The 27,831-nt window shown below is 43.5% G+C and overlaps 1 protein-coding gene across 1 annotated transcript in view; it reads left to right on the top strand.

Annotated features, from left to right (window-relative positions):
• Positions 1-27,831, top strand: part of ARFGEF1 (ARF guanine nucleotide exchange factor 1) — a 1,029,389-nt gene that overhangs the window by 846,478 nt on the left and 155,080 nt on the right. Inside the window, exons 19-20 of the mRNA XM_086918014.1 lie at positions 4,596-4,747; positions 20,197-20,325. Of these exons, the coding sequence (XP_086774140.1) occupies positions 4,596-4,747; positions 20,197-20,325 (281 nt within the window). The remainder of the gene's footprint in view (positions 1-4,595; positions 4,748-20,196; positions 20,326-27,831) is intronic.

Below are 27,831 nucleotides of genomic sequence, written 5' to 3'. Positions count from 1 at the left end.
AAGTGCCTGGTACTCTGTTCTACTCAAAATGTCTATTAATCCACACAAGAAGCTCCCAGAGTGGACCCTCTCACCAAAAACCAGGGACGGATCTGAGATCCATACCCCACACAGCTCAACCTGGCGATCTGCCACCTAAGATCCTTGAGTTCAGCTACCTCCGCCTTCCACAGGAGTACTTTAAGAGCCTCAAGGAAGCACGCGAACCAACTACTCGAGCTTGCTATGCAACAAAATGAAAGAGGGTTGTCTTCTACTGTACTTCAAAGCATATTGGTCCTTTGAACCCTGCAGTTTCGGGCATCATATTCTAACTCCTTCATTTATAAATATCAGGGTTAGCATATACTTCCATAAGACTTCATTTATCGGCTATAGCTATTTACATGAAGAATAAGCAATACTCTTCCTTGATCTATAGGCTGGTCATCAAGGCTTTCATGGAGGGCCTCATGACCAGCCCCTCAATGGAACCGGAAGCTAGTCCTCCTCGGTCTCATGAGGCTTACTTTTTTGACATTGCATTCCTGCCCTTACAGTTTCTCTCATGGAAGCTTGCCTTCTGAATAGCTATAACCTCACTCAGGCACAATAGTGAGCGGCAACCACTGAAATGACAGAAACCCTACATTCAGAGTTGCACCTATAGAGTAGTATTACGAACCAATCCAAAGTTTCTGTCCAAGGCTATTTCTCCTTTTCATCTAAACCATACCATAAAACTTCAAGTCTTCTTTCCGCTACCCCAGCCAGGTGCCGAGAGAGCCATTCATATTTTAGATGTCACGATGTACTACATTGATAGGTCTAAGTCCTTTTGTAAGGCGAACCAGCTATTTATAGCTTTTTGCAACCCACAAAATGGTCAGCCTATTTCAAAAGCATGAATTAGTAGCTGGATAGTCAGGTGTATCCATTAACTCTGGGCAGTGTACTCCGCTTGTGGAGTTTGCACAGTTTTCCGCACTCCACGTTACGCGGAGCTCGCTGAGTTTTTTTCCTTGCTCGCGTTCATCAAAATCAAGTTGGCGAGCGAGGAAAATCAACCTCCCAGCAAGGTTTTTCCATGTTCGCGATTGTCAACATCAAGTCGGCGAACGCGAGTGTGGAAAATCAACCTCCCAGTGAGATTTCCCAACGCTGGGGGGAAGGTCTGGTTTCTCATTGCGAGTGGTTGCAAATGCTCACGACTTACTCGCATTGAGAAACTGCCCATTCGTGTTGAGCAAGCTGCCAATCGAGTAAAAATGTACTTGAGCATCAGAAAAGGAAAGCAGGGACCGCTTGCGCTGTGCAAGGTGCTATTCACAATGATTGCACAGTGCGGACAAGCATCCGACTCTGTGCAATCACCGGGAACGGCATTTTTCTGTCGTACTCCGCCGCTTGCGAAGCTCCGCGTAGTGCGGCGGCGGTTTGTTTGCACTTCGCGGAGTTCCGCGTAGTGCAACTCCGCGAACTGTGCCCCGGGTTAGTATCCATACCTGCTACCTTAAAGCCATGCAATTTTTCGCTGCTCCCCCAGGGCAAGCTCCACTCGAAAAAAGGTCCCTTCCATGACTGTGCTGATAAACATCTTGTTAGGTTATATTTGTACAGCAGCTACTTGGTTAACGCCACACACATTTACCAAACATTACTATGTGGATGTTCTTGCTAGACAGTAATCTTTAGTTAGTTGGGCAGACGGTCCAAAAAAACCTTTTTCAAACATCTGATTCATCCGCAAACTGGCAAACACTTAAACGGAGGGACTGCTTTATAGTCTGCATAGAGCATGTGCACCTACAGCAATACATGCTTCGAACGGAAAATATTACTTATGCTTTAATCATATGTTCGTAGCATGTAACTCTGTTGATTCACATGAACCCGCCCCCTCCCTGGACACTTGTGACTCTGGCTGCATATCTCTTTCTTTCTCTTCTACATTAACTTATTTAGCAATACCCATGTACAGCAATACCCATGTACAGCACTTAATTCTACTGCTTCATACCACTCTCACAGCACCCCTCAGACAGAAACTGGTAGACAAACCGGTACCCATGTACCCAGACCTACACGCACCAATGCACCTAGGCACCTGATATATAGTGAATCATACACACAGACTAAGAGACGTGTAAATGATACATTGGTTACTTGTGTAGCACTTTATACTGCCCTAAAGCTGCCTCAAACCACCAGAGGTGAGAGAAGTGCAGCGAAGAAAGAATAAAAGACACCGAATGAGAAGTGAGTCTTGTGAATGGAATTAGCTCCCCCAAAAATTTAGTGGTAATTGATAGATAACTTTAAGCCTGTGGTTGGAAAGGAGGAAGCCGGAGAATTAAATCCACTGCGTGGGATGGAAATTATAATCAGGGAATGAAGAGAGGTGGTAAACAGTGTAATAATGAATTGGAGTCTCGCAGAGAGGACACATAGTAAGCTGCTAGACAGATGCCAGGGTGAGACAAGGAGAGTCATGTACCCAAGACGATGTACTAACTACAAGTTTATAAAACCCAACACAGTCTACACACAAGTAGCAAACATATAAGTTCACCTATAGCCCCCACACCATATATATATAAAAAAATGTTCGAAAAGGCAAATACAGATGAACTGGAGGATGAACAGGCAAAAAGATGGATGCATGGATGTCTAAATACAGCCTACTTCTAGGGGTGGGTGTATTTTTTGCTCACATAGAGTATGTAATTATCGCGGGAAATGCACATGAGTGACTTTCACCATGCTCTTCATTGTGAGGTAACCATTTTCAACATCTGTTTGCCAGAATACATGATTTTGTGTACCTTTTCCTCATGAAAGTCCATGAGACTTTTTTGCTAGAACCCACAATCATGAGCGAAAGCTATGCCGTAGCATAAGCGTGATGAAAACAGGAAATTATGTGAGTTACAAGTAGCCCAGAAGATGGTATCTATACAAGATTACAATCATATAATAAACATTCAGCATGGTCTAGTTTCATGTCCTCCTAATATTTACATCTGTTGCTGACAAAATGAAATATGTGGTGAAGAAAGATCAGTGTCCATGCATATTCAGTGCTTGTTTACCTCGATGACGCCCCCTTTGGCTTTTGCTTCCACGACGCTATGTTTTGATTTAATAGAACGGGGTTAATTTATTGGCTTTCAAGGAACGCGACTAAGGATTTAGTCCAATACCAATTGGCTTCCGCCCGGCAGCGAGACATCTGCACTACCGTTCCGACTTCTAGAGTGCGCTAGACTTTTGTCATCTTCCTACACATTTTTTTTTTGCATATTTATATAGTGCAAACTCTACCCGAAGGTATTGGGTCGCTTTACATGAGCATCAGTTACGTTACACAAGGACATATTCATATTTTTGGTAGGCATGGGAAGATTAAGTAATTTGCCCAGAATCACAGGATATGGATTCGACCCCAAGGCTCGAACCTTGGTTTCCCAGCTCCAAAGTCAGCAGTCTAGCTGTGGGACTACATTCTCTCCCCACATTGAGGCGTTCTGTCTGTGACAGAGAGGCCGAGGAATTGAATTTTTAAGATGCTCGTTTTGACATGTTGTTCTGTATATTTGTTGTATTTTAAAGTTATAGCAATTTATTTTTAAAGACTATAGCAATTTATTTTTAGGCGTTCTTGTGTTTTATGTCTTGAATTTGAAATATGTTGTTATATTTTTTGTCGCTTTTTGTGCTGCTCTGTGCAGAAATATTCGTGTTTTTAACATATTTTCGCGTTCCAAAGCAATTTACAAACAAGAATTTACAATGCAATAGGTCTCGCCTTTACGCGAGTTTAAGGTATTGGCATTGTAAATGACAATCTCTTTTATTTACATTTTAAAAACCAAAACATACATTCAAGGTATTGTCATTTACAATGCCAATAGCTAAAACTCACATAAATGCGAGACCAATTGCTTTGCAAATGCTTTTTTTTTTTGCTTTAACTCCATGAGGAGTGTATGTGTTTTTGTTACTGTAAGTGTAAGACTCCCTCCCCCCTCTGCTTGCCTATTCCTTTCTCCTATCCTTCCAGTCCAACTTTTTTAAATGTCTTTTTGAACCCCATCTTCAGTCTCTGCTGTTGCTCCTCCCTTTCCCTCCCCTACCCATATGCTCTGATTTTATTAAACTCCTTATGCTTCTGCGTTTGTCCCCCCACTTTGCTGTTGCCTCTCAGAGGAGTGTACATTTCACTGCACTATCATTGCTCCTCTTGCTACTGATATGATTGTTCTAGTACTTCCATTCTGAATGCTGAAGTACTTTGTTATTGTTTTGTTGCTTCCTGATGTCATAGAATCCTTCTGTTGTATATCACCTCATGCTTCATTTAGGTTACATAAAATGAATCCGAAAGAATTACCCTGCAGATTAATCCAGTCTGAATAGAAAATGAATCCCCGCTTTTCTGTTGCTCTTAGCAGGAGCAATGTCTTCATAACTGATATTAGATTGAGCATGAATATTTGCATGTTTTAGCAGTGTATTCATTTAAATAGTATGAGCAGTGTGGTGTGTCATAATGAATTACATCTGCCAATAAGGCATAACAATAATTAATAACTGGTCATCATATTCTATTATAGGTGTAGCTAGCGAGAAGCAAAGACGACTGTTGTATAACTTAGAAATGGAACAGATGGCTAAAACTGCAAAAGCCTTAATGGAGGCAGTGAGCCACGTGCAGGCTCCTTTCACAAGTGCAACACATTTAGAGCATGTGAGGCCAATGTTCAAGGTGAGTTTCTGAAATTCGTGTTCCTGTGAATTTGATTATATTATGGTGTATGCCATGGATCCAACTTGTAGAACCAGTGCTCATTTGCACATCAGTTTACAGGTAAGAATTGTGTGTCCGTATTCTGTAAACCTTACCAAGTATGGACTATAAATCCTTAGCCTTCCAAGAAAACGCTGAATTGTTAAATTAATTTCAGAAACGGTGGGATGCGCTTTTCCTCTGCACAGGTGGTTAACGACATGGGGCACTGGGGAAATTAATGGATGCTACCTACTGTAATTGGTTTTCTAGGTTAAAAGCTGCATTTAATTGATATCCACTAATAAATTGACACTTTTATTGGTCTCATTTGCTAATTACTTTGTATTAAAGCATCATCTCTTGCATGTTGTTGCAACCACTTAGATATATAAAAATTAATTCTACTAGCTCCCCTTGGAATACCTCATTATGGCTCTGCCACTCTCTTTGCTTCGTCTATCCTCCCTGTAATCTGCACCTCAGTACCCGCTCCATCTTCACTGTAATCTCCTACCTTTGATTCTGTATCCCTGCTGCATCCTTCCTTCTTTTTTTTTATTCGGCACAACCCAATTGAAAAACCACAGTTGTGTGCAGCACTCTGGATTTGTACAGTATATGTGGTATAGTATATATATTGAGAATGAGCAGTCACAACAACCACACAAAGTATGATAGCTGTGTAGATATACTTGACTTTATTCGTAACTAGGAAACTGAGTCAAAATAGAGAAATACAGTTCAGGTGCCTAGAGAAGTCCATCCTTATGGAAGAGGAGGCCTCACACACATATTTGTGTCATACTTCATCACCTGCAATCTCTTCCCACACTAGTAGGACAGTGCCAACATGGCGACTCAACTTCCTATTGGACTCAGATCAGGGTGTAGTTCTTAGATAAAAGCTACTGGACAAAGGAGGGATCCAGATCAGACAATAAAAAATATCTTGTAGTTCTTCGGTGTGACACCTTTATTCATAAGGGACTACAGGCATAACTAAAAACTGAGGTGAGATGGTGGGTTGAGAGCAATGGCCCAGATCATCTTTGTTAGGCCGACATGTTTATGCCCTACTCTGAAGTACTAGCAGGTCTGGGACATTCCTCAGGGCAAGGGATCCCTGACTACCCAGCGGCAATGCCTCCAAGTTTATTTTTATACTAAAGAAACAAACAAATAGTACACTAAGGAGAGTCATACCTGAGTAAGGGTGCAGATCAAATTAACCGATTATGAAAATAATACTGAGAAAAAAACAAGGGGAAATTAATTTACATGCTTACCTGAATGAGGCATACTCTACTGTGATTCAAGATACTTAGACATTCAGGTGACACTGCACAGCATGCCACTGTAACGATAACACACGTGACATATGAGAATGAACATGCACAGATGAATTATGTTGTCACTATCAACGTGAGTATTACTTATTAAACTTCCTATCTACATAGATGGAAAGTGTCCCTTATCCTAAACTTTAGGGGATAGCGGCTTCCTGGCCAAGGATGGGACAATGTCCTTTATTGTCACACACTAGTAGAAGGCAAGAAAAAAGGGGGGAGGACAGGAGTTATAGGACACGTTGTAATCTTAATGTAAGTTAGGTCCAGTGGAATTCACTGCAATAAGTGAGTAAATGTCATAAGGCTACCCATAGATGGCATATGCCAAAGTATTCTTGCAGTCACGCTTTGTACCTTAAATAAAGACTCGCTTTTTCAGCAATACTCTGTGTTAGAGGTTACTTCTATCTGTTTAATCTGCCACCACATTCTTAAGAGGTATCCCCTTTCATGCTGCCATCTGTCGCATTCCAACTTTCTTTGAAAAGGAGATTATCATACAAGGTCAAAGTTGTCAGACATTCTGTAATACCACTTCTCCCCTGTTGTTCGTTAGAGTGCACCAATCACTGCCCTGCCAGGGCTTACAAATGCATAGTTCCCAGCACTGCCCTGCCAGGGCTTACAAATGCATAGTTCCCAGTGCCGCAATACACATAGTTCTATTGGCATAACAGACCACATGGTGTTAGGTTTACAGACGACAAATGCCTTCACCCACCCTTCATGCTCACTACAAAAATACTTTGATAATACCGCATTTGCCATCATAAAGGGTTTCTACAGCCCTGTCCCCAGAGTGACCTAGAGGTCAATTTGCTTTTGCAACATACTTTTTAGGGAGGAGTAGTGACCCGCTTTGTTTTGCTCAGTCACCCATATGCTCCAAGAATTTGTGCTACAACAGTATGTAACTATTTAATTGCCCCGTTTCACACACTTCAGATCATACACAACACTCATTGCCTTTGGTGCAGGCAAAGGGGGCGGCTGATCTGTGTTATAAGACCCAGGTCTCTCTGTGCTGGTTCCGGGAATGGCACATGATGTGCCACGTAATTCTACTCATCTTGGATTGTGGATTAGCTGGGAAATGAAGTTCCAGTCAGCCTCGACTAGTAGTACTGACGGACAAGCTGGGCATGTGACACACAACGTAGTTCCACTCATTTTCAGGTACGCGGCGGCTGGGAAAGGTAGTCCTTTCTAGTCTGCTGCGAGTATCAGAGATGCATACACTCTTAATATTTAAAAAGATGTATAATGCCGGAGTATCTTAAAAAAATATATATATAGATATTAGATATACCTGCAGTCGCCTGTGAATAAAGTTGTCATACCCGGTAACTACAAGGTATTTAACATTTTCTGATCTGGATCCCTCCTTTTTCCAGTAGCTTTTATCTAAGAACTCCCTCCTGATCCGAGTCCAACCGGAGTTTTAGTCCGCCCTATAAGACGTCCCAAAGCTTGGTGTACATCTTAAGAACATAAAACAAGCTGCTACAATTCTAGAGACCTGTGTAGAAGCAGGCTGTGTTACCCGGTTCACTTTGAAGACAAAAACTTCATAAAATCCCAGGAAGCATCTTAGTGTAAATCTGTTTTAATTTTTTTACCTTGACCCCTGAAGGGAAAGCTTTTTTAACTCCACCAGTCGAATGTTATAATATTCATCAGTGTGTACTCAACAGGATTTTTGGCCACACCTGTGGATTTCTAATTTTCAAAAGGCAGTGGCAACACATAAAATACAGATGGGTGTTAGTATTTTGAGGCAAGGCTATACTCTGAGGTTGAAATTTCTGTTTCCGAAACACACCATCAACAAAGTCCAAACAATTCGATCTTCACCAGCAGATTTTAGAAGTTTGTTTTAGCAGTCAATCATAAGGAAGCAAAGAAACAAAAGCAAATTATTTTAGTCAAAAATACTTTGTGTGTGAAAGAAAGTCCAAACAAACAAGGATGTAGGACCATTTTACACCTAAGAAACCGAAAACAAGTTGTAAAGATAATAATGTTTGAGGCATATGAGCTGTTGCATACATCACCATCTGGTGTTGGGCACGGATGTTTGCACTTAGTTTTTCTTCGGAGAAGTCTTTGTAGTCACGAGGTAGGTGACTCCTCTCTTTGGTGGTAGTGCGCATGGGCCTCGACTCTATCCCCAGATTATTTTTTTCCGTCATCGGGTTTGGATCTGTATTGTTGCACTGCTCTGCGCTCCGGTATCGTTCTTGAACCCCTTCGATGCGCAATCCTCTACTCTCTACGGTATTGTCTTCGATCACGATTTCCCATTCGTCACTTATCGTCCAAACTGTGAAACCTTCAATCAAGAACCTCGAGGCAGTCCGTGGGGGCTATGCTAACCGACTACCCCAGCAGTCGATGGTTCGGACTCCGTTCAAGCTAGGTCCCGGGCTTCGTGCTAAATTTCCATGCACCAACCTGCACGACGTCTGCAACCTGTGCCTATCCCCGGAACACGAAGAATCATCCTGCGAAGCATGTCGATCAATCCAATCAAAGAAGATATCCGTGATTGTCTGGCTCGACACGACAAGATGCAACTCAGCAGCGAATCAGTACCGGACATCTTTGGCGACGAACCACAACACAGTCCTGCCGCAGAAGAAGAAGAAGAAGAACTGGTCTCCGTGTCCGAAGCTGACTCTGACATGGCAGAAGACCTGAACATCACTCTGGCTCAACAGACCACGAGTACAGACCCTCATGTGCCCACCCAAGCTAAGGGAAAGGCTCCATATCACCCTTGCCCTCAGGCTCTGGTCGACACCGTGATAAAGTTTCAGATGCTCCGCCCTCCGGCCCGGCTATAAAACACAAACACAGGCCTTCCGGCTCAGGCTCCAGCCGATCCCAGTCCGGTGTCGAACCAACACCTCAGCACCGAAACATAAGGACAAACATGGGACTCTTCCCACGTCGTTGGTACGGAGGACATCTTCGGCACTGAAAGCCTCGGAGCCGAAACCCTCCAAGCCAAAAGAGCCAGAACTGATGTCGTCCGAGCTGAAATGCTTGAGAGCCGGAACGCTTCACACCTAAAAGCTGGGAGCCGACAACCTCCGGAGCTGGAAGAAACCACTCTGTAGGCTACACAGCCTAAACCGGCTAAAACTAAAGAACAAGATCCCAAACACTCGGCACCCAAAGACAAAAATCTTTGATGCCGAAATCTACTCCAAGAGAAACAGAGACTCCTTCCAAAGAACTTCAAGCTGAAGAACCACCTTTTGACCAAAAACAGAAAAACTCAGTATTGATCCCAACACTGGACAACTTATGGCTACTCTTCCCAAAAAACGGAAGTTAGACCTTCCACAAGAGGCCCCTATACCTCTTAAGCAAAAAAGAGACATGGGTTCCAACCCTTCTCCCCCTTATAAACCTCCATCTCCTCCTCCTATTCCAAACATCACACCATCAAATTCACCTCCTCCAATGTCATCTGACTCACAGGATGACGATTTCGATGATGAGGATGGGATAGGAATGGGATTGGGGATGATGATCATCCTATCCCGCAAGACCCAGACATGCCACACAACACTGACCCATGGGGTGATTACAATAAGGATCCAGATATATATATATATCTTTTTATTTATTTGAAGAGTTTTATGTAGCTATGGCTAGACCCGGAGGTATCGGAGTGCTTTGCATGAGGATATGGTTACAACAGAACAGTGTTACATAGTTACATTAGTTTCTAGAGCATAACATAGCATAGAGAAGATAATGTTACATAAATACATCTGTTGCTAGAGCATAAGATAACATAGAAAACAAGTCCTAAGGAGCATAAATGGTAGAGGGGGGGAAAGTAAAGGCTTAGGAATACATATCAAGTCAGGAAGACTGGTCATGGAGAACAGAACTTCAGTGGATACCAAAAGTCAGAGTAAGCAAGTCAAACAAAACTGGAGAGGGTCCAGGGATCAACAAAAACCTGTGCCAGACTTCTTTACTGGGTCGGGTAGAAAATTAGAAATGGAAGGGGTGTGAAGGAAGGAGTGAAAAGGTGCCTCACAGTGGGCAAACAAGAAGAGAGTGGTGTAGTTGACTCAGAGGGAGTCAACAAAAGGCAGTGGTCACTCCGGCGGCAGAGGGGACTGACCAGTGGCAAGGATCAATCAGGGGGACAGTCAAAACCGCAAGATGGAGGAACCAGGACACGGATCCCAAGAGCTACGTAAATAATATGGCGGGATTGCGGGTAGACAAAAATCTGATAAAAAAAAGCCAACATTTAAAGCCTATCCCAAAAGCAGAGCTGAATGGGGAAAGAAGCAGTTGGTTCTGGTGGGAGGAAAGGTTGAAGGTCGCCAATATCACCTCGGTCATCCAAGTCAGGGGAAGTCTGTACCGGGCGCCCAGGCAGCAGTCCCGGAAGAGGAAGGCAGCTGCGGAGTTCGGAGGACGAGCAACTAAAAAAAAAATGGAAAGCAAGCTCAGTGGTGCAAGACAGCTGCGTCATTAAGTTCTCTTTGCTGCGTTCTCGTTGATTCTCGTTCCCCGTTGCTTCTGGCTGCCCCGCTATACACAATTACTATCCATCACACCCTGCAAGTATGACAATTCAAACTATTCCAGGTCCCAAACTAAAAGAATGGTTTGGGCAGAAGGCATTAGTCATTTTTAATGTATATTGAATTAATACACAACTTTGTTTTGTGTTCATCTCGAATTTAAACAAACAGCGCTATCATGTAGCAGACTGTCATAAGTGCAGGTGCTGAGCATCCGAAACCACTGGCTCAAATTAATCAATGCTGTGGGCACTGTGGCGCATATGTCCACAATAAAACATTCACTATGGCCTGACCCCTAAAATTTTGGAGGACACTAGTGATGATGTGTGCAGCACTGCTAAAAGAATTCTACAGCACACAACTGGAAAAATATGCAGCACACACTTGGCACAAGTCACGAGGTGAGGCTTTATGCATTTATTTTAAATCTTAAAGGTACCAAATTACCCTGATCTATATCCCTTTAGGCCTTCCCCACCTGATGACTAAATTGGCTTTGCACAACTCATCAACAGGGCTGCCCATATCAAGGGGTGGAACTACATAGTGACCCTCTAGAAGAGGTTATTCTTGTAAAAACGTTCACACATTCACAAAGGTCTGCTAACCCTACCCATGCTAAAAGGCATGTTAAAACATACTAACAAGGTATTCAAGGATCCAGTTAGAGCCCGAATACTAGCACCTCAGCAGATAAAAAATACAAGGCCGCTCCTTCAGACCCTGTATACATAAAAGGTCAGTTACCACTAGACTCTCTTGTTGTGTCTAATGCCCGCAAGAGAGCTAACTCTCAAACAACTGGGGATGCTCCTCCTCCTGATAAGGAGTCAAAACGTATCGATGTCTCAGGCAAAAAGGTAGCTTCCCAGGTCGCCAGCTCTTGGCGTATTGCCAATGCTCAAGCTCTATTGGCACGTTACGTCAGGGCACATTATCACAAATTAGAAAAGCTTCTACAACATTTACCAGAAGAACATAGGGCCAAAGCTAACAACCTCATTCAGGAAGGAAAGCTCATCACAAACACTTCCATAAAATGCGGTGCAGATGCTGCAGACACAGCTTTGTGTGCTATTAGCACTAGCATACTCCTCCGGAGACAAGCATGGCTTCGAATCTCATAATCACCCTTTGGATAAGGAGCATCTTTTCAGGCCAACAGTGGATACTTCATTAGAAAAAAATGAAGAAAGATACTGACACTGCAAAATCCATGGGAGCCCTACAATTACCATCTAGCAGGGGCTCCTTTTGTCGCTCCTTCTACACTTACAAGGGGAACAACCAAACTAGCCTCTCCAGGCTATTTTCGAGGAGGTTACAGAGGAAACAATACAAAGGCAGAGGAAGAGGCAACTCCACCCGCACTTCCCCTGCCAACAAACAGTGACTTCCCTCCATTACCCCCGACTATTCCACTGCCGTCGGGGGATGTCTCTCACAGTTCCTACATGTCTGGAATTCAATCAACTCAGACAGGTGGGTAATGCAAATTATCCAAAATGTTTATTGCCTGGAACTTACCAGCACTGTCACCCGAACATCTCACCCTGTTAAAACAAGAGGTCCTCTCTATGTTACAAAAACATGCAAAAGAACCAGTTCTCTTACACCACCAAGGGACAGGAGTGTACTCCCTATACTTTTTAATTCCCAAAAAGGACGGCTCTCTCAGGCCCATACTGGATCACAGACAGCTAAACCTCTACATTCAATCGGACCACTTCCACATGGTCACCCTACAAAAAGGTGCTCCCATTGCTTCAGCAAGGCGACTTTCTTTCCACTCAAGATATAAAGGACGCCTATTTTCAATTTCCTTTTCACTCGGCTCACAGGAAATAACTCTGGATCGTGGTGAACGTACAAAACTACCAATTCAAAGTCCTCCCATTCGGGGTCACTACAGCACCAAGAGTGTTCACCAAGTGCCTAGTAGTAGTAGCAGCTCACTTAAGAAGACAACACATTCATGAATTCCCTTACTTACACGACTTGCTAATAAAAGCCAAGTCGCAACACAGCTGCCTACACCACACTCACAAAACAGTTCAACTACTTCACGACTTGGGATTTACTGTGAACCTCGCCAAGTCTCATCTGCATCCCTCCATACACAAGAGTATCTAGGAGCTACAATAGACACCCGCAAACCTCTAGCGTTCCCCAACCCAGTCAGAATACGCAACATGCAAACACTGATATTACAATTTCTACCACAACACTCACTGCCAGCCCGAGTGTTTATGCAGTTAATCAGAATGATGGTGTCTTGGATTCTAATTGTTCCTTACGCAAGACTCCAAATGCGTCCCCTACAGGAATGCTTAGCATGTCAGTGGAACCAGACTCAAGGTCAGTTAAACTATCCGGTGTTGATGGATGGCCGCACTAATCGCTCTCTGCAGTGGTGGAACACATAAAACCTTTCCAAAGGGCGTCCATTCCTCGACCCGGTTCCACAGATACTACTCACAGCAGACGCATCCCTCACTGGTTGGGGAGCACATCTTCAACAATATACCATTCAAGGCGTATGGACACTACAACAAAAGCAACTCCACATAAACCATCTGGAGCTGGTAGCAATTTTTCTGGCATTGAAAGCTTTTAAACTAAACATAGTAGGCAAGGCTGTCCTAGTCCGTACAGACAATTTGACAGCAATGTACTACATACAAAAACAAGGGGGGACACACTCTTTACAGCTTTCACACCTAGCTCAAAGCATATGGAAATGGGCCACACCTCAAAAGATATATCTCCTTGCACAACATCTCCCAGGAGTAAACAATTAGATTGCAGATCTGCTCTGTTGTCAAAGACAGCAGATCCACAAATGGGAACTACATCCTCAAGTACTCCTCCCATTTTTTTCCAGATCTGGGGCCACCCAGAACTAGATCTGTTCGCCACACCCCTCAACGCAAAATGCCCAAACTTTGCGTCCAGGTATCACCACCTACTGTCCAAAGGCAAAGCGCTGTGCGTGAATTGGTCAGGGAAATTTGCTTACGCTTTTCCACCTCTCCCGCTAATTCCATTAGTGGTTTGGAAGCTCAAACAGCATTCTCTCACAATGATTCTAGTTGCTCCCACATGGGCTCGACAACCATGGTACACAACCCTTTTAGAACTATTAGTAGTTCCTCACCAGAAGTTACACCTCTCACACAGAACCATGGAGATAAGACACCCAGATCCCGTCAACTCAACCTTGCGATCTGGCACCTGAAATCATAGAGTTTGGCTACGTTAATCTACCGCCAGGCTGCATGGACGTCATTAAAGAGACTAGACGCCCTACCACAAGAGCATGCTATGCAGCAAAATGGTAAAGATTTGTAATTTATTGTACTTATAATAAAATCAATCCATTAGATGCTTCTACTCAAAACATAATTTGCTATCTGTTACATTTACAACGTGTTAACTTAGCATATACATCTATACGATTACATCTTGCCGCAATAGCGGCTTACCTACAAAACAGACAACACCTGTCTTTCTTTCGGGTACCCGCTATCAAAGTTTTTATAGAAGGACTCAAAAGAATCATTCCTCCTAGACTTCCACGTTCTCCCGCGTGGAATCTTAACATAGTCCTTACAAGACTCACGGGCCCGCTATTTGAGCCATTGCACAAACGCGAACTACAGTTTCTAACTTGGAAGGTAGCCTTCCTTATAGCCATCACATCTCTTAGAAGAGGTGGTGAGCTTTAGGCACTAACCATACAAGAATCATTTTTACAAATTCACCACAATAAAGTGGCTCTTAGGACTAACCTAAAATTTGTACGTAAAGTAGTTTCAGCCTTTCACCTCAACCAGTCTGTTGGGTTACTGAAGTTTTTTCCTCAGCCAGACTCAGTAGCAGAACGTGCTCTTCACACGTTAGATGTAAAAAGAGCAATACTTTATTATATTGAGAGAACCAAGTCTTTTAGAAAAACGAAACAGCTCTTTGTTGCTTTTTCCCCACCACATAAAGGCAATCCCATTTCAAATGCAGGTATTGCACAATGGATAGTTAAGTGCATCCAGATATGCTACCTCAAGGCTAAACGCACCTTAGCAATTCCCCCTAGAGTGCACTCTACACACAAACTAGGGGCTTCTATGGGATTTTTAGGGAACATACCCTTAGATAACACCTGCAAGGCTGCAAAATGGTCTACACCACACACATTCACAAAGCACTTTGTGTAGATGTGTTAGCAAAACAAGAAGCTAGTGTGGGGCAGGCAGTTTTAAGAACACTATTTCAAACCACTACAACAGATACAGGTTAGCCACCGCTGGGAAGATAATGGATATAAAGTCTATATTAACGTATATGATCTACAGCTCGTATGGCTCAAACGGAAAATGCTACTTACCCAGTATGCATCTGTTCTTGGCATATAAAGCTGTAGATTCATATGCACCCACCGCCTCCCTGGGTACCTTTATCTGTTGCAGTATCTAAGCGCCGCATTTGACACGGTGGACCACAAAATACTAGTCCACCGTCTTGCTTGTTTGGGGATTGCAGGGTCAGCCCTGGGATGGCTTGAATCCTTTTTGGACAAACGCGCATTCAGGATCTGGGAAAACGGCATCATGTCCAAATCTACCCCCCTCCAGTGTGGAGTTCCTCCGGGCTCATCACTGAGCCCTACTTTGTTTAACGTGTATATGGCCCCACTGGAGGAGGTAGTAGCCCCTTTCGGGATTAAATGCGTCACCTACGCAGATGACACCCAATTAGTCGTCTCGCTGACGCAACAAGTGGCATGTTCAGATAATCTTTCGGCCTGCCTCACTGGAATCTTCTCCTGGATGACCAGTTCTAAGCTCAAACTGAATGGAGCAAAGGCTGAGATCCTTATTCTAGGCCACCAATTTACATCCCTGCCCAAAGCCTTTTGGCCACCCTGCATGGGCGAGTTGCCCCCACCAAAAGAGAAAATCAAAAGCCTAGGGGTTTGGTTTGAGCCCAAACTAACCTTTAGGTCACATGCCCAGAAAGTTGCGGGCGTATGTTTTGGCCTGCTCCGAACAGTGCGGAAAGTTCTCTACCTGTTACCCTTTCAGTCCAGGAAAGTATTGATCCAGGGATTGATTTTGTCCAGATTGGACTACAGCAACGCGCTACATCTGGCAGCACCAGAAGCCACCATTAACATCTTACAACGGGTGCAAAATGCTGCTGCCAGGATGCTCATGGAGGCTTCAAGAAGAGCGTCTGCCAAACCATTGCTGAGAGCTCTTCACTGGCTCCCAGTACGCGAGCAAATTGCCTTTAAATCATCCTGCATGGTCCACAAAACACTCCAAGGCAAAGGCCCCCCGGCCCTGAGAAGCCTGATCTGTCCCTATAGACCCCCTCGGGCCCTCCGCTCGGACCTTGAAAATCTTGCCATAGTTCCTAGAGTAAGGAAGGCTGGCACGGGAGGCCGCCTCTTCTCTGTGAATGCGGCGAAGAATTGGAACGCCCTCCCGACGCACATTCGCACTGAACCTTCCCTTCTCAAGTTCCGAAAGCTCCTTAAATCTTTTCTTTTCCCTAAAACTCCTTAAAAATGTTTGTTCCTTTTGAGCTTTCTGTTATTTGTTAGGCAGCGCTGGGACGCTTTCGGGCAGCCATGCGCTTTACAAATCTAATTTCATTTCATTATTATCTTACTTAGATACATTATACATGGACATCTCTTTCTATTGTTACTAACTCCATCTCAACCCTCACGGCAAAGCAATCTGGGGAAGGAGTCGATGCCCATGTGCACTATCACCAAAGGGAGGAGTCACCTACCTTGTGACTACAAACACTTCTCCAAAGAAAAACAAAGTGCAAACATCCGGACCCAACACCAGATGGCGATCTTTGCTAACACATATGAATCTACAGATTTATAGGGCAAGAATAGATCCATACTGGGTATGTAGCATTTTCCTTGACCAGATTTCCCTTCAGCTGCAACAAAGCCATTGCACATGTGCCTTTAGTCTACATGCCATGCACTGCATCTTGCCTTTTGCCTGCTGAAAGAAAATTTCTCAGTACTGCAATGAGCAATAATGATTTTATTATCAAGGGCTCGTTATTCTGCTTAAGATTTGTGCTGAGAGCTTTCTCCAGCTGTATGACAATAATAGGATCGAAGGAGAGGAATATTTGTTCCATATGTGGATAACTGGATGCTAAAAACTCCCACAGCAGCGTTCTGCAAGACTTTTAGGCAATCTAGACAACAATGAAAAGTCTTCACATTACTTTATGAGAATTCAGTGCCTCACTCAGTATGCATAGTTCCTTATTTGGGTGCATTGATCAATACAAAGATAGTGAAAATCTGTCCTTCAGATGAGGGATGGTTTTCTATTCTGAAGAAGTATTGTGGTCTTTAAGGTGTAACCCAACTGCTCCTCAGATCTCATCTTTACCTGGCTAGATGCCCTCTTGCATTTTTATAGGAACAGGAGGCCTCTCCAGGATCAGTAGAGGACCAGTGAAGCCAGCATTCAGGACATTGGAACAGCAAGTTGACACTGTTTTAGTGGTATTGCAAATACTTCCATTGAAAATGGGAGAGAACATGATGACATTAGGTCTTTAATCTTAGGGCCTGACTTAGACCTTGGCGGATGGGTTATTCCATCACAACGGTGATGGATATCCCGTCTGCCGAAATATATATATCCCATAGTATAAAATGGGATTCATATTTTGGTGGACGGTATATCCGTCACTTTTGTGACATAGTAACTTGTCCTCCAAGATCTAAATCAGGCCCTTAGTTTGCAGTAACAGACGCTTTCGTGCTAGGACGAGGACCCACATCTTCAAACTTTAGATTTCAGGGACATGGTTCAACATTGAAGAACCCCAATGTATAAATGTACAGAAGCTCCTTACATTTCAGCATGTTTTATAAAGCTGTCAGTTAGAATTGAAAGATGTGTTGTTGGTAATTCAAAAGCAATCCTAGTGCCAATATAATACTTGAACAAGCAGAATGCAAATGGCAATAAGGTCACTTTTTGGGGGAACCTTAAGCAATTTGAAACCGGCGAATTGCTTGAGATCTCTTCATCACAACTGTCCATGTTTCAGGAGCGTAAAACGAACCAGTTATTCTAAGCAGAATCATAAAAGAAACTGCAGTGAAGTTCTTGCTCTTCAGTCACTGGTGAAAACTCAAGACTGCTTCACAATCGCTGAAAATGAAAAATGCCAACACGTCAGATCCAGAGACCACCGCCCTCTGAAGTGCGTTTCTGATAACCTGCTACAAGGCTTTGCTATCAGAAACGCATTTCAGAGGGCGGTGGTCTCTGGATCTGACGTGTTGGCATTTTTCATTTTCAGCGATTGTGAAGCGATATATATATATATATATATATATATATATATATATATATATATATATATATATATTTTAGCTTGATTTCCTGGCAAGGCAGACTCACTCTTCCATTTGTTGGTAAAGTAGCTACCATAAAATGGGTAATGGTGACGTGTGCTACTTACAGGGCCTAGAAACTACACACATGTTCTATGTGGCACTACAAAAATTCATAATATTTTTTCACTGCAACCCCTGATCCTGAAAATTATCACAAAACTGAAATCTTCCAAGACAGGAATGATCCTGATTGCTCCAGAAAGGAATGGCATTGTCAGTGGTGATTCACAAATATGCTTTACCAGTGAAAGCAACCACACAAGAAATGGCAGTGCTGCCTAGTGCACATTAATGCTTCCAAAACAAACAGATGCAAGAACCCATTGAATATATCCATGCTCTCTTGTTCCAGAACATTATATATATCCAAGGGGAAGAGGTTTCATGTGTTGTTTGTAGAAGTCAGTGAGCCTCATTATGTACCAGAAAGAATTGGTGTTACGCTACAGATTATATTTTGAGGTAATTTGTCTTGCACGACTCTTTGATGAAGGTTACCTTGGTGGCTATCTTTGCCCAGGTGAAGTAGTTCTCAGACTTCTTTTATTTTTTTACAATCCCATTCATTATATGTTATTTGAAAGTTTTTATGTTTTCCCAGTCAGAATGCCCTCTCCCCCTGGCAGTTGAACTTCGCTCTTCTCTGTGCTTATGAGTTCACGATTTTGATAGATCCTGTTTTCATCATTTTTCTGGAGAGGGTCCCTTCCTAACTGCTATCACTTAGACATCTAAGATAAGCGTGTATATAACTAACTTTCTGTTTTCGATTCCAATCACTCCAGCAGAAGAGTGCTTTCTCATCCTGGATGTGTCAAAAAAGGGTATTAGAAAGCCTAAAGTCTAAACCAGGCGTCTCCAACAAGTAGTTTTTGAGCTGCCAGTAGCTCTCCAGCACCCTATAAGTATCTCTCCTGTGTGAAGCCCAGTCTACTAATATAGATGTTTTTCCTTGGTTGAACTAATATATATATATATATCAAAAGTAAAAAGCATCTTTTCACAATAAAAATGTGTATATTTTTATAACTCATAAGCTGGTCTTTGGAGTAAATGGTTACATTTTATAAAATGTATTTAAAGCTATTATTTGAGTTTCAGCGATTTATTATTCACATTATTTATTTTGTTCCCCGCTTGATTGCAGCTATGGCTGTTACCCATGTAGAGGCATTCCAAATTGATAGTGCTTTTTTACTTTTGCTGCTGGCAATCCTGCCTACTGCACTGATGTAATCACTGGTGACAGTCTTGGATGGGGTGATCACTACTGCGTCACTTATATTAGTGGCTTGGGATGATTTTTCACTGAGCATAAGTAGCTGTTGTTACAGAAAAGGTTGGAGACCCCTGGTCTAAACATTTTGTTAATTATAGTTCCACCCATACAGAGATGCCAGCACCAAGGCTGTCATAGATTGTTAGATTGTATCCAGCATAATAACATGCGGTAATCGTCAATTTTAGGTAGTCCTAGGATCTCTTGATTTGTCAAAAGCAGATATAGCAGCTAGTCTGACAAATTTCCATATGGTTGTAATTTGGAGAGCACAGACCTTGTGACCATTTCACACATTTGCAACATACTACAGTCTAGATCCTGAATCGAGTGCAGAATTCAAAGGTGTTATATTCCAGCATTAGGACCATGTAGCGAAGCAGCTTATAGCAATACAGAAAATAGTTATCTGCAGCTCAGATAGTTTGCATTTTACTGTGCTGTTCTTTCTTTGTTTACTTTATATGGTAAAAAATGATTGGTGCTTAGGTATTGAAAATAAGATTGTTTTAACGTACCCTCAGTACTTTAGTAAATTAACTATGCAATGCATTCCACAAACCCCACTTTTTTATTAATTATCACAACCACAGTTATACTGGTTCAAGTTGTTTTTTGCATTTAGCTAAAGCCAATCTGTGTATACTTTCCAGATTCCAGAGGTTTCCAATGTTTAGCTTCCTTGAAGCACTTGTTTAATTCTGATTAATGATATCATTGTTTATAATCTTTCTTGTTGACGAAATTGTTGTGTTAATTGTAATACTGTTAAACTCTTTTAGTTGGCATGGACACCATTCCTTGCTGCTTTCAGTGTGGGCTTGCAAGACTGTGATGATACAGAAGTAGCTTCACTTTGCCTGGAAGGCATACGGTGTGCGATCAGGATTGCATGTATCTTCAGTATTCAGGTACTCTCAATTTCTTTGCTTGTTATAACAACTTTTGAAAACCATTGTGGGTTACTTTCCTCACATTCTTCTGGCTTAATGGAAGTTAACACAGTAATCAATTCATATAAAAACCTTTGGATGAATGATTTTGTATGTAATCCTTGTATAGCAGGTATGTAGTACCTTGTTATTCTATGTCTTATTTAAAACATCTGAATAATACTTTTCTGATCACAAGAATATCATCTGGCCGTAGAGTGTATGCACATATGCCAGAATCTGGAACTCAACATGTTTTTTTCCTCTGTTTAGGTTTTTACTTTCTGATGTCTTTGGTCCGTGCCATGCTCCAATCAGTGAACTTCAATTGAAATCGTATATTTTTTCTAATGTTTTGATTAGCATTTTATGCATAAACAAATGATAAACAATGAGCATAACCACGGTACAGCACAAAAAACACCAGGAGAATCCTCAGCAGGACACAGGACATTAGATAGCGAGACCAATACGGTGCTGTCCACAGATGTCCATTAGGTGAATACAGGAGCGGTGAGGCGCAAAATAGCAAGAAAGAAGGTTCTCTGCCAATGTCCCATCTTTCCCTGCCCAGATTTGGATTGACCACTCCCCATGCTCAGGCTTATACCAGCTGTGAGCTTCCCGTCCCCAGATCGAAGGACTCTCTCCATCGGTCCAGATTTTCTCATACTTCCTAGGACAAACCCTGGCAGCATAAACCACTTTTTTGATCCCCATGCACGGGTCCATTCCTTCAATCCATTGTTCCTTAGTGGGAAATTGCCATGCCCCCAGGCCCTTAACAAACCTCTTTGCCACGACCAAGCCCACAGAGCAAAATAGTAGGTTCGAGGCATGTGGGCTGCTGAATTCATATCTGTGCATAGATCGCCGCCTAGTGTTGGGTCCGGATGATTGCACATTGTTGTCCTGGAAGAGTCTTCAAAGTATCACGAGATAGGTGGCTCCTCCCCCGGACTACAGTGCGCATGGGCATCCACTCCATCCTCAGATTGTTTTTTTCCGCCATTGGGTTCGGATGTACTTTCTTTACGCAAGTTCGGAAACTTTTCTAAAGGCCAAAAGGCCTTCGGGGTCGTTGGTATTGTTATTTCGATCGGTGCTGAGTACTTTGTTCCAGTTCTTTTCGAGCAGGATGTCGAAGAGAGCTGCGTGGCCTTTTCGACACCAGAGGCCCGATCGTCGATGGAACGGAGCCCGTTCAAACGATGCCCCCTTTGTAATTCTAAGTACCCACACATCGATGTACATCCGGTGTGCAACAAGTGCCTATCTCCGGAGCACAATGAGGCCAACTGTCTAGCTTGTGCTCAATTCTGGTCGAAGAAGACGCTTAGACTTCGACGCGCAGCGAGGCAGATGATGACGAAGCCAGCGCCCGACCCGGTGAATATCTTCGATGAAGAAGACAATGAGGTCGTCGAGACTGAGGATCCAGAAAAGCAGTCGGATCCCGGTTCGGAGCATGACTCCAACTATTATGAAGACGACGAAGAAAACGTTGAGGATGAAAACGTCGTCGAGGTAAGGGACGACGCATCAGCCATCGGAGCCGCCGATGATGACTCGAGCGATGAACCAGGCCCAACAGTGAGTACGGGGCCCGGAACAGACACTGAAAGACTTCTCAGGGCTCAGGTTGAGGCATCGCCAGAAGGCCTTAGCCAAGATCACAACGAACATTCTATAGCCCCGCGTCTCGGCCCGGCTAAGAATATATCACACGAGCCATCGGTCGAACATTACCAGTCACTAGGTAAATCGAAACCGAAAGCTATGGAGTCGAAAACGAAACCGAAACTGCTGGAGACAGTGTTCGGATCGAAGAGTAAGAATCCATCGGATTCAACGAAGAAGAAAAGTGTCGACGACCCTGCGGGGTCACAAATAAGGGGTGTTGAACCGAAGATCGGTACGCTGAAGTCCATGACTAAAGTCAAGCACGTCGAACCAACGAGGTCGACGTCGACGGACAGCGACACAAATAAGGGACTCGAGTCTCTGAAGGTTCTCAATCCGAAGCAACGAGTCGACGGGCCACAGTTCGTCAAAGGCCTCGAGCCGAAGTCCAAGAGCGGCTCGAAGGAGCACGTCAAGTCGAGGCAGAAGAGCGCGCTTCCAACGCAATAAGCGCCTAAGTCAACGTAAGGCCAAAAACATACTGGCAAAAAGACACAGTCGGTCAGACCAATAACGACGCCGGCCCCGAAGAAGGTCAGTCTATCTACAAAAACTATGCCACCGACAAAATTCGGACTGCCCCCGACTGCACGGCCTAAGGTGTTCGATCCGAAAACGGGGATTGAAACGTCCAAGAAGGTGTCGATGGGGAAAATGAGTCATTCTCTAGAAGAGGACATTGTGTACCAAGAGCCCTCCTATGATGAGCAGTTGAAGCTACATATCGACTCCGACTCTGGCAGACTTACTATTTATCAGAGGAAGATCAGGTCAGAAATTCCTCTTGAAACATATAAAATTCCACTCAAAAAGAAAAGGGATTCTTCCACATCACCTGTCCTTTTTGAGACTGTAAGGTACCATGGCCAGGACACTTCTGCATACTCACCCACACGCACTAATGAGGATATGGGGTATGACGACAATGAAGAATTTAATTACCCTGTGGACACGGATCAGGATGACCAGACTCAAGCCTGGACAGACCCTGTTGACCCGGGGGAGTCACAGACTATTCCTGACACTCCTTCTTATCCTGTCAAGACTTCGCCAACAGAGGATACAGCTGCGTTTAACGCATTAATAGAAAGGGCAGCACACAATCATGATGTGGAAATGCATGCTGACCCAATTGAAGAGGACTTCCTATTTGACACTTTCTCCACTTCAGAGAAATCAGTCAAGACATTGCCAATGTTGAAAGGTGTCCTTAAACACGCAGGAGACATTTTCAAGGAAACCACAAGAGCAAGGGTTGTTAACCCCAAAATCGAAAGAAAATACACCTTCACAAGTCCCATTTTGGAAAATGGAAAGGGGAAAAGAGGCATCCCTCCCTTTTTCTGATGAGGTGGGAGGCGGCCACATATCCAGCAATTAGTGCTATTGCTGGCTTGATGAGTGTAGTGTAACATCTGTATAAAGGTGTTGTTTTGCAAGGCTAGTCTATGGACTTGTTCATGAGGGGTAGGTCACGATATGTGTGTTCCTGAGTGCTGTTGGGTGTATGAGAGGTGTGTGGTGTTGGAGATAAAACAGTGTGGAGGATCCAACCAAGACACGTCATAATGGTTATGAAGAAAAACAATATCAGTAAACATATGATAGAACCACTACGCAAGTTCTTAAAGTTCGTGTTTCTGCGTTTCATTCTATCTTTTCCCACATAGTCAAGGTGTTTAAATCCATCCCCATGCTCCAACCGCTTCACCACTGGACCTGCGCCCAGTGGACTTAATTAGCCAGAGTGCGGATGGCAGACCTCAACTTTGATTTATATTCTTGTTGTGGGGTCAGTTCCAAGGGCACAAAAGATTGTTCTGTTACAATGTCACTAGGGTTGGCAGCGTCGCCGGCAACAGTGTCTCTTTGTCCAAAATATTTCCGGCAGTGGCTCGTGTGTAGCCAGCCCTTCCTGCCTTCGACCTTCACCGCCGTCCGCGTGGTTAAGAGCGCGAGCTTCGGAGTCTTCCACCTGGGCTGAAGAGGACTGGTCCTGTCGAAGTTTCTTATCATCACCCAGTCGCCGGGTCGGATGGTGTGTTCTCCAGGGGCGGTTTTGTCAGGGAAGGCTGCAGCGACTTGTGAACGACAAGATTGGAGTGCAGACATCCAGGAAGCCAGGTAATCAGTCAATATTCTGCTGTCTACATCAGTAATTCTTTTAGGCATTGGCGTACCCCACATATTTGGTGGTCTGCCAAAGACCACCTCATACGGAGATAGACCAGTTCTGGAATGTGCTTCCATACGCATGTAGAAAAGGGCAACCGGTAAGGCTACCATCCAGTCCACACCTTTGTCTGTACATATCTTGGCCAATTTTGTCTTCAAAGTCTGGTTGTGTCGCTCTACTAGACCTGCTGCTTGAGGATGTCTTACACAGTGAAATTTCCAAGTGTACCCTAACAGAAGAGACACTTGCTTCATGAGTTCAGAGGAGAAGGGCTGGCCGTTGTCTGAGTAGATGACGCGGGGCAACCCATATCTCGGGAAATATTCTCTTACTAGTTGCTTAGCAGTTGTCGTTGCAGTGTAATCTGGGACGGGATAGGCTTCTGTCCATCTGGTCAGAGCACATACTACAACTAGCACATACTTGTAACCTCTACATCTCTCCATCTGGATATAGTGCATTTGGAGAACTTCAAATGGATGGTCAGGGGGTTGGAATCCACCCTGCTCCACCTTTGCGCCTTTACCTGGGTTGAACTGATTACAAATCATGCACGTTTTGACTTTTTGTTTGGCTGCAGCTCTCAAATGTTTGTTGTGCCATATGTTCTGTATGCTGTCTAACATTGCTTTTTCTCCCAGATGCGCTGGTCCATGTATTGTGTTTATTATAACCTGTACCATAGCGTCAGGCAGAAACCATACTGCTCTTTCAGGTGTCATCCAACCCTGATCTGTAAGGACCCCTCCTTTTTCCTTCCATTCTAGCAGTAACTGTGGTGTGGTGTGACTTTGGACATCCTGGATGTCAGCAAAGGGGTCTCGTATTGCGTATTGGCGGTGTAGTATATTCAATTCTGTGTTTGCTTCTAATTTGGCTGCACTGTCTGCGGAATCATTTCCTTTTGATATTTCATCGGTTCCTTTTGTGTGTACTTTACACTTTAATACTGCAACTTTCGCTGGTATCTGACTGGCCTCTAATCAGTGTAAATGTTAACTGATTTTCCTTTTGCTAAGTGACATGCTCGTGTTAGTGCTATGAGTTCGGCTGCTTGTGCCGACAGTATCTCTATCTTGTGTGCTTCCAAGGTGTTTGTACCATTTGTGACGGCATAGGCTGCTGCTAGTTCTCCAGTGGGGAGTCTCATGCAAGAACCATCAACAAAAAGTGTCATTTCTGCCTTAGAAAGGGGAGTATCTTGTAAATCTGGTCTGGGTTTGGTCACTAAATCAATTATGTCAATACAATCGTGAAGTTGTTCAGTAGGAGAGGTCAGTGGCAACAGTGTTGCTGGGTTGAAAATGTTTGCATCGTCTAATCTCAATATGTGGCTGAAAAAGCGTCATCTCATATCCGGTGAGTCTGGCTATTGTCAGATGCTGTGTTTGTGTTCTGTTTAGCAGAAGTTCTACAGCGTGTGGGACCTGGACTATCAGATGATGTCCCAATACAATAGCATCGCTTTGTCTAATAGCTTGTGCAGTAGCTGCTACTGATTTTAGACATGCAGGTAATGCTTGTGCTACTGGATCTAATGTACTTGAAAAATAACCACATGGTCTATGTCTGTCTGCTTGAAGTTGGGTCAGGACTGATAGTGCTGTACCTGAGTTTTCTGTTACAAACAAGGTAAAATCTTTGGTGTAATCAGGTGTTGCTAACACTGGGGCTTGACACATAGCCTTTTTAAGAGACTGAAAAGCTTGCGTGTGTTCATCTGTCCAGGGTAATTGTGGAGTAGCGCCAGCTTCCAGTGTTGTCAGCTGCACTAATGGTTTAGAAATGAGTGCAAATTGCGGGATCCACTGTCTACAATATGAGGTGAGACCAACAAAAGCTCTAACTTGTTTCTGTGTTGTTGGTTGTGGTATTTGTTGTATGAGCTGGATGCGTTCCTGTATAAGCTGCCTACCCTCCTTTGACAGCAAATGCCCTAATTTTGCCACTTGCTGTAAACAAAATTGGAGCTTACCGGGGGAAACTTTATGGCCATTTGCAGCTAGGAATTCTAGTACTAGTAGTGATGCTTCAGCACATGCTGCGTCAGATCTGGCCGTAATGAGGATATCATCAACATATTGTACTATGGCTGTATCCGTGGGCATTTGAATAGTATCCAATTGTCTTTTCAATGCTTTACTATATACACTTGGACTTTCGGTGAAACCTTGAGGAGCTCTTGTGAATTGGAAACTTCGTCCTCGTAAGGAGAAGCTGAAAAGGTATTGACTGTCAGGGTAAATAGGTATACTGAAGAATGCGTTTTTTAAGTCAATGACAGAAAAATGAGTTGCTTCTACATCTATGGCTGTGAGTAAAGTGGAGATGTCTGGGACAACAGGGTGTTGTGGAATGACACATTTATTCAGCTCTCTCAAATTCACCACTAGTCTGTAGACAGGTGGTGTTCCTGGTTCCACTTTTTTCTGAACTGGTAAAACAGGGGAATTGCAAATGTTCGAAGTTGTTTCTTTAATCACACCTGACTGTATTAGGTCCTGAATAATTTACATTAATGCTTGTTCAGCTTAAGGTGGAATTTTGTATTGTCTTATACGTGGTAGTTGGGCTCCCTCTTTCAGTGTAACCTTGTGAGGTGTTATTTCCATACATCCTACTGTGGTGGAATCAGTGGCCCAAAGGGTGTGTGGCAAATCTTTCAAACGCTCGTCTAATTCTCTACTTGTGTAGTGGCCCTTAAAATCTGGTAGAAATAATCTGACATCTTTAGGTGAGCAAACAATATCGGCTCCTAATTCTTTCAATGTTTTTATACCAAGCAAATTTTCTGGACATGATTTTGTCAATATAAGATCTGTAGTTGTCGTGAGGGGACCAACCTGCAAGGGCAGTGGTTTTGACGTGGGGTTTGTCACAGGTTGTCCGGAGAAACCCAGAGAAATACTTTTTGAACCCGAGAGAGGAGCCTCTGGGACCTCTTGATGGCTTATTGTTGTTTTACTGGCCCCAGTGTCTAGTAGAAACTTTCTATTCTCCCCAAGAAGTCGGACCTCTATAAATGGGCCTTTCTGATCTACTGGGATGGGGATTAGGGTCAGTTTGTCATCTTCTCTCCCTGGGCAACATCATGAAAAATCTGGGTAGTATTTAGTGTATTTTTTTTTTTTAAGACCAATGGTCCCAGATTTTATTTAGTTTCACAAGCAATAAGCCAATAGATCATACAATGTCATAAAATCTGCAAACATTTTCCAGCCAGTAACATTTTCGACATGTCAGTCTTACATAGGTGAAAATAAACAGTAGCCAGGGGAGATGCATTAGTCCACAATTATCAGTGCCAGGAAGAGTCTCGGGTTGCAGGGTCTGCAACATTCAGCACAGCAAAAGGACCAAGGTGGTCATAACAGCCAACAACGAGTGTTCTAGGCTGCGTTCCCTGGTTGGCACGGATAAAGTCAAAGGTAGGAGTCACATCCCATATTGCCATATGGGTCGCTGGGCTACATTCTTGTGATCATGGCAGTGGTCAATAAGCATTGTGGGAAGGGCAAGCGGGGAGGGGAATAAAGAACAACACCGTGTGTACAGTAGAAACAAACCCACTGCCAACCAAGAGGTACAACTGGGAATTAACAAGAAAGAAAGAAAAAGAGAGAGGG

Source organism: Lissotriton vulgaris, chromosome 4_1 (assembly GCF_964263255.1).
Source record: "Lissotriton vulgaris chromosome 4_1, aLisVul1.2, whole genome shotgun sequence".
Taxonomy (NCBI): Eukaryota; Metazoa; Chordata; class Amphibia; order Caudata; family Salamandridae; genus Lissotriton; species Lissotriton vulgaris.
This window is presented reverse-complemented; position numbering and strand designations above follow the sequence as displayed.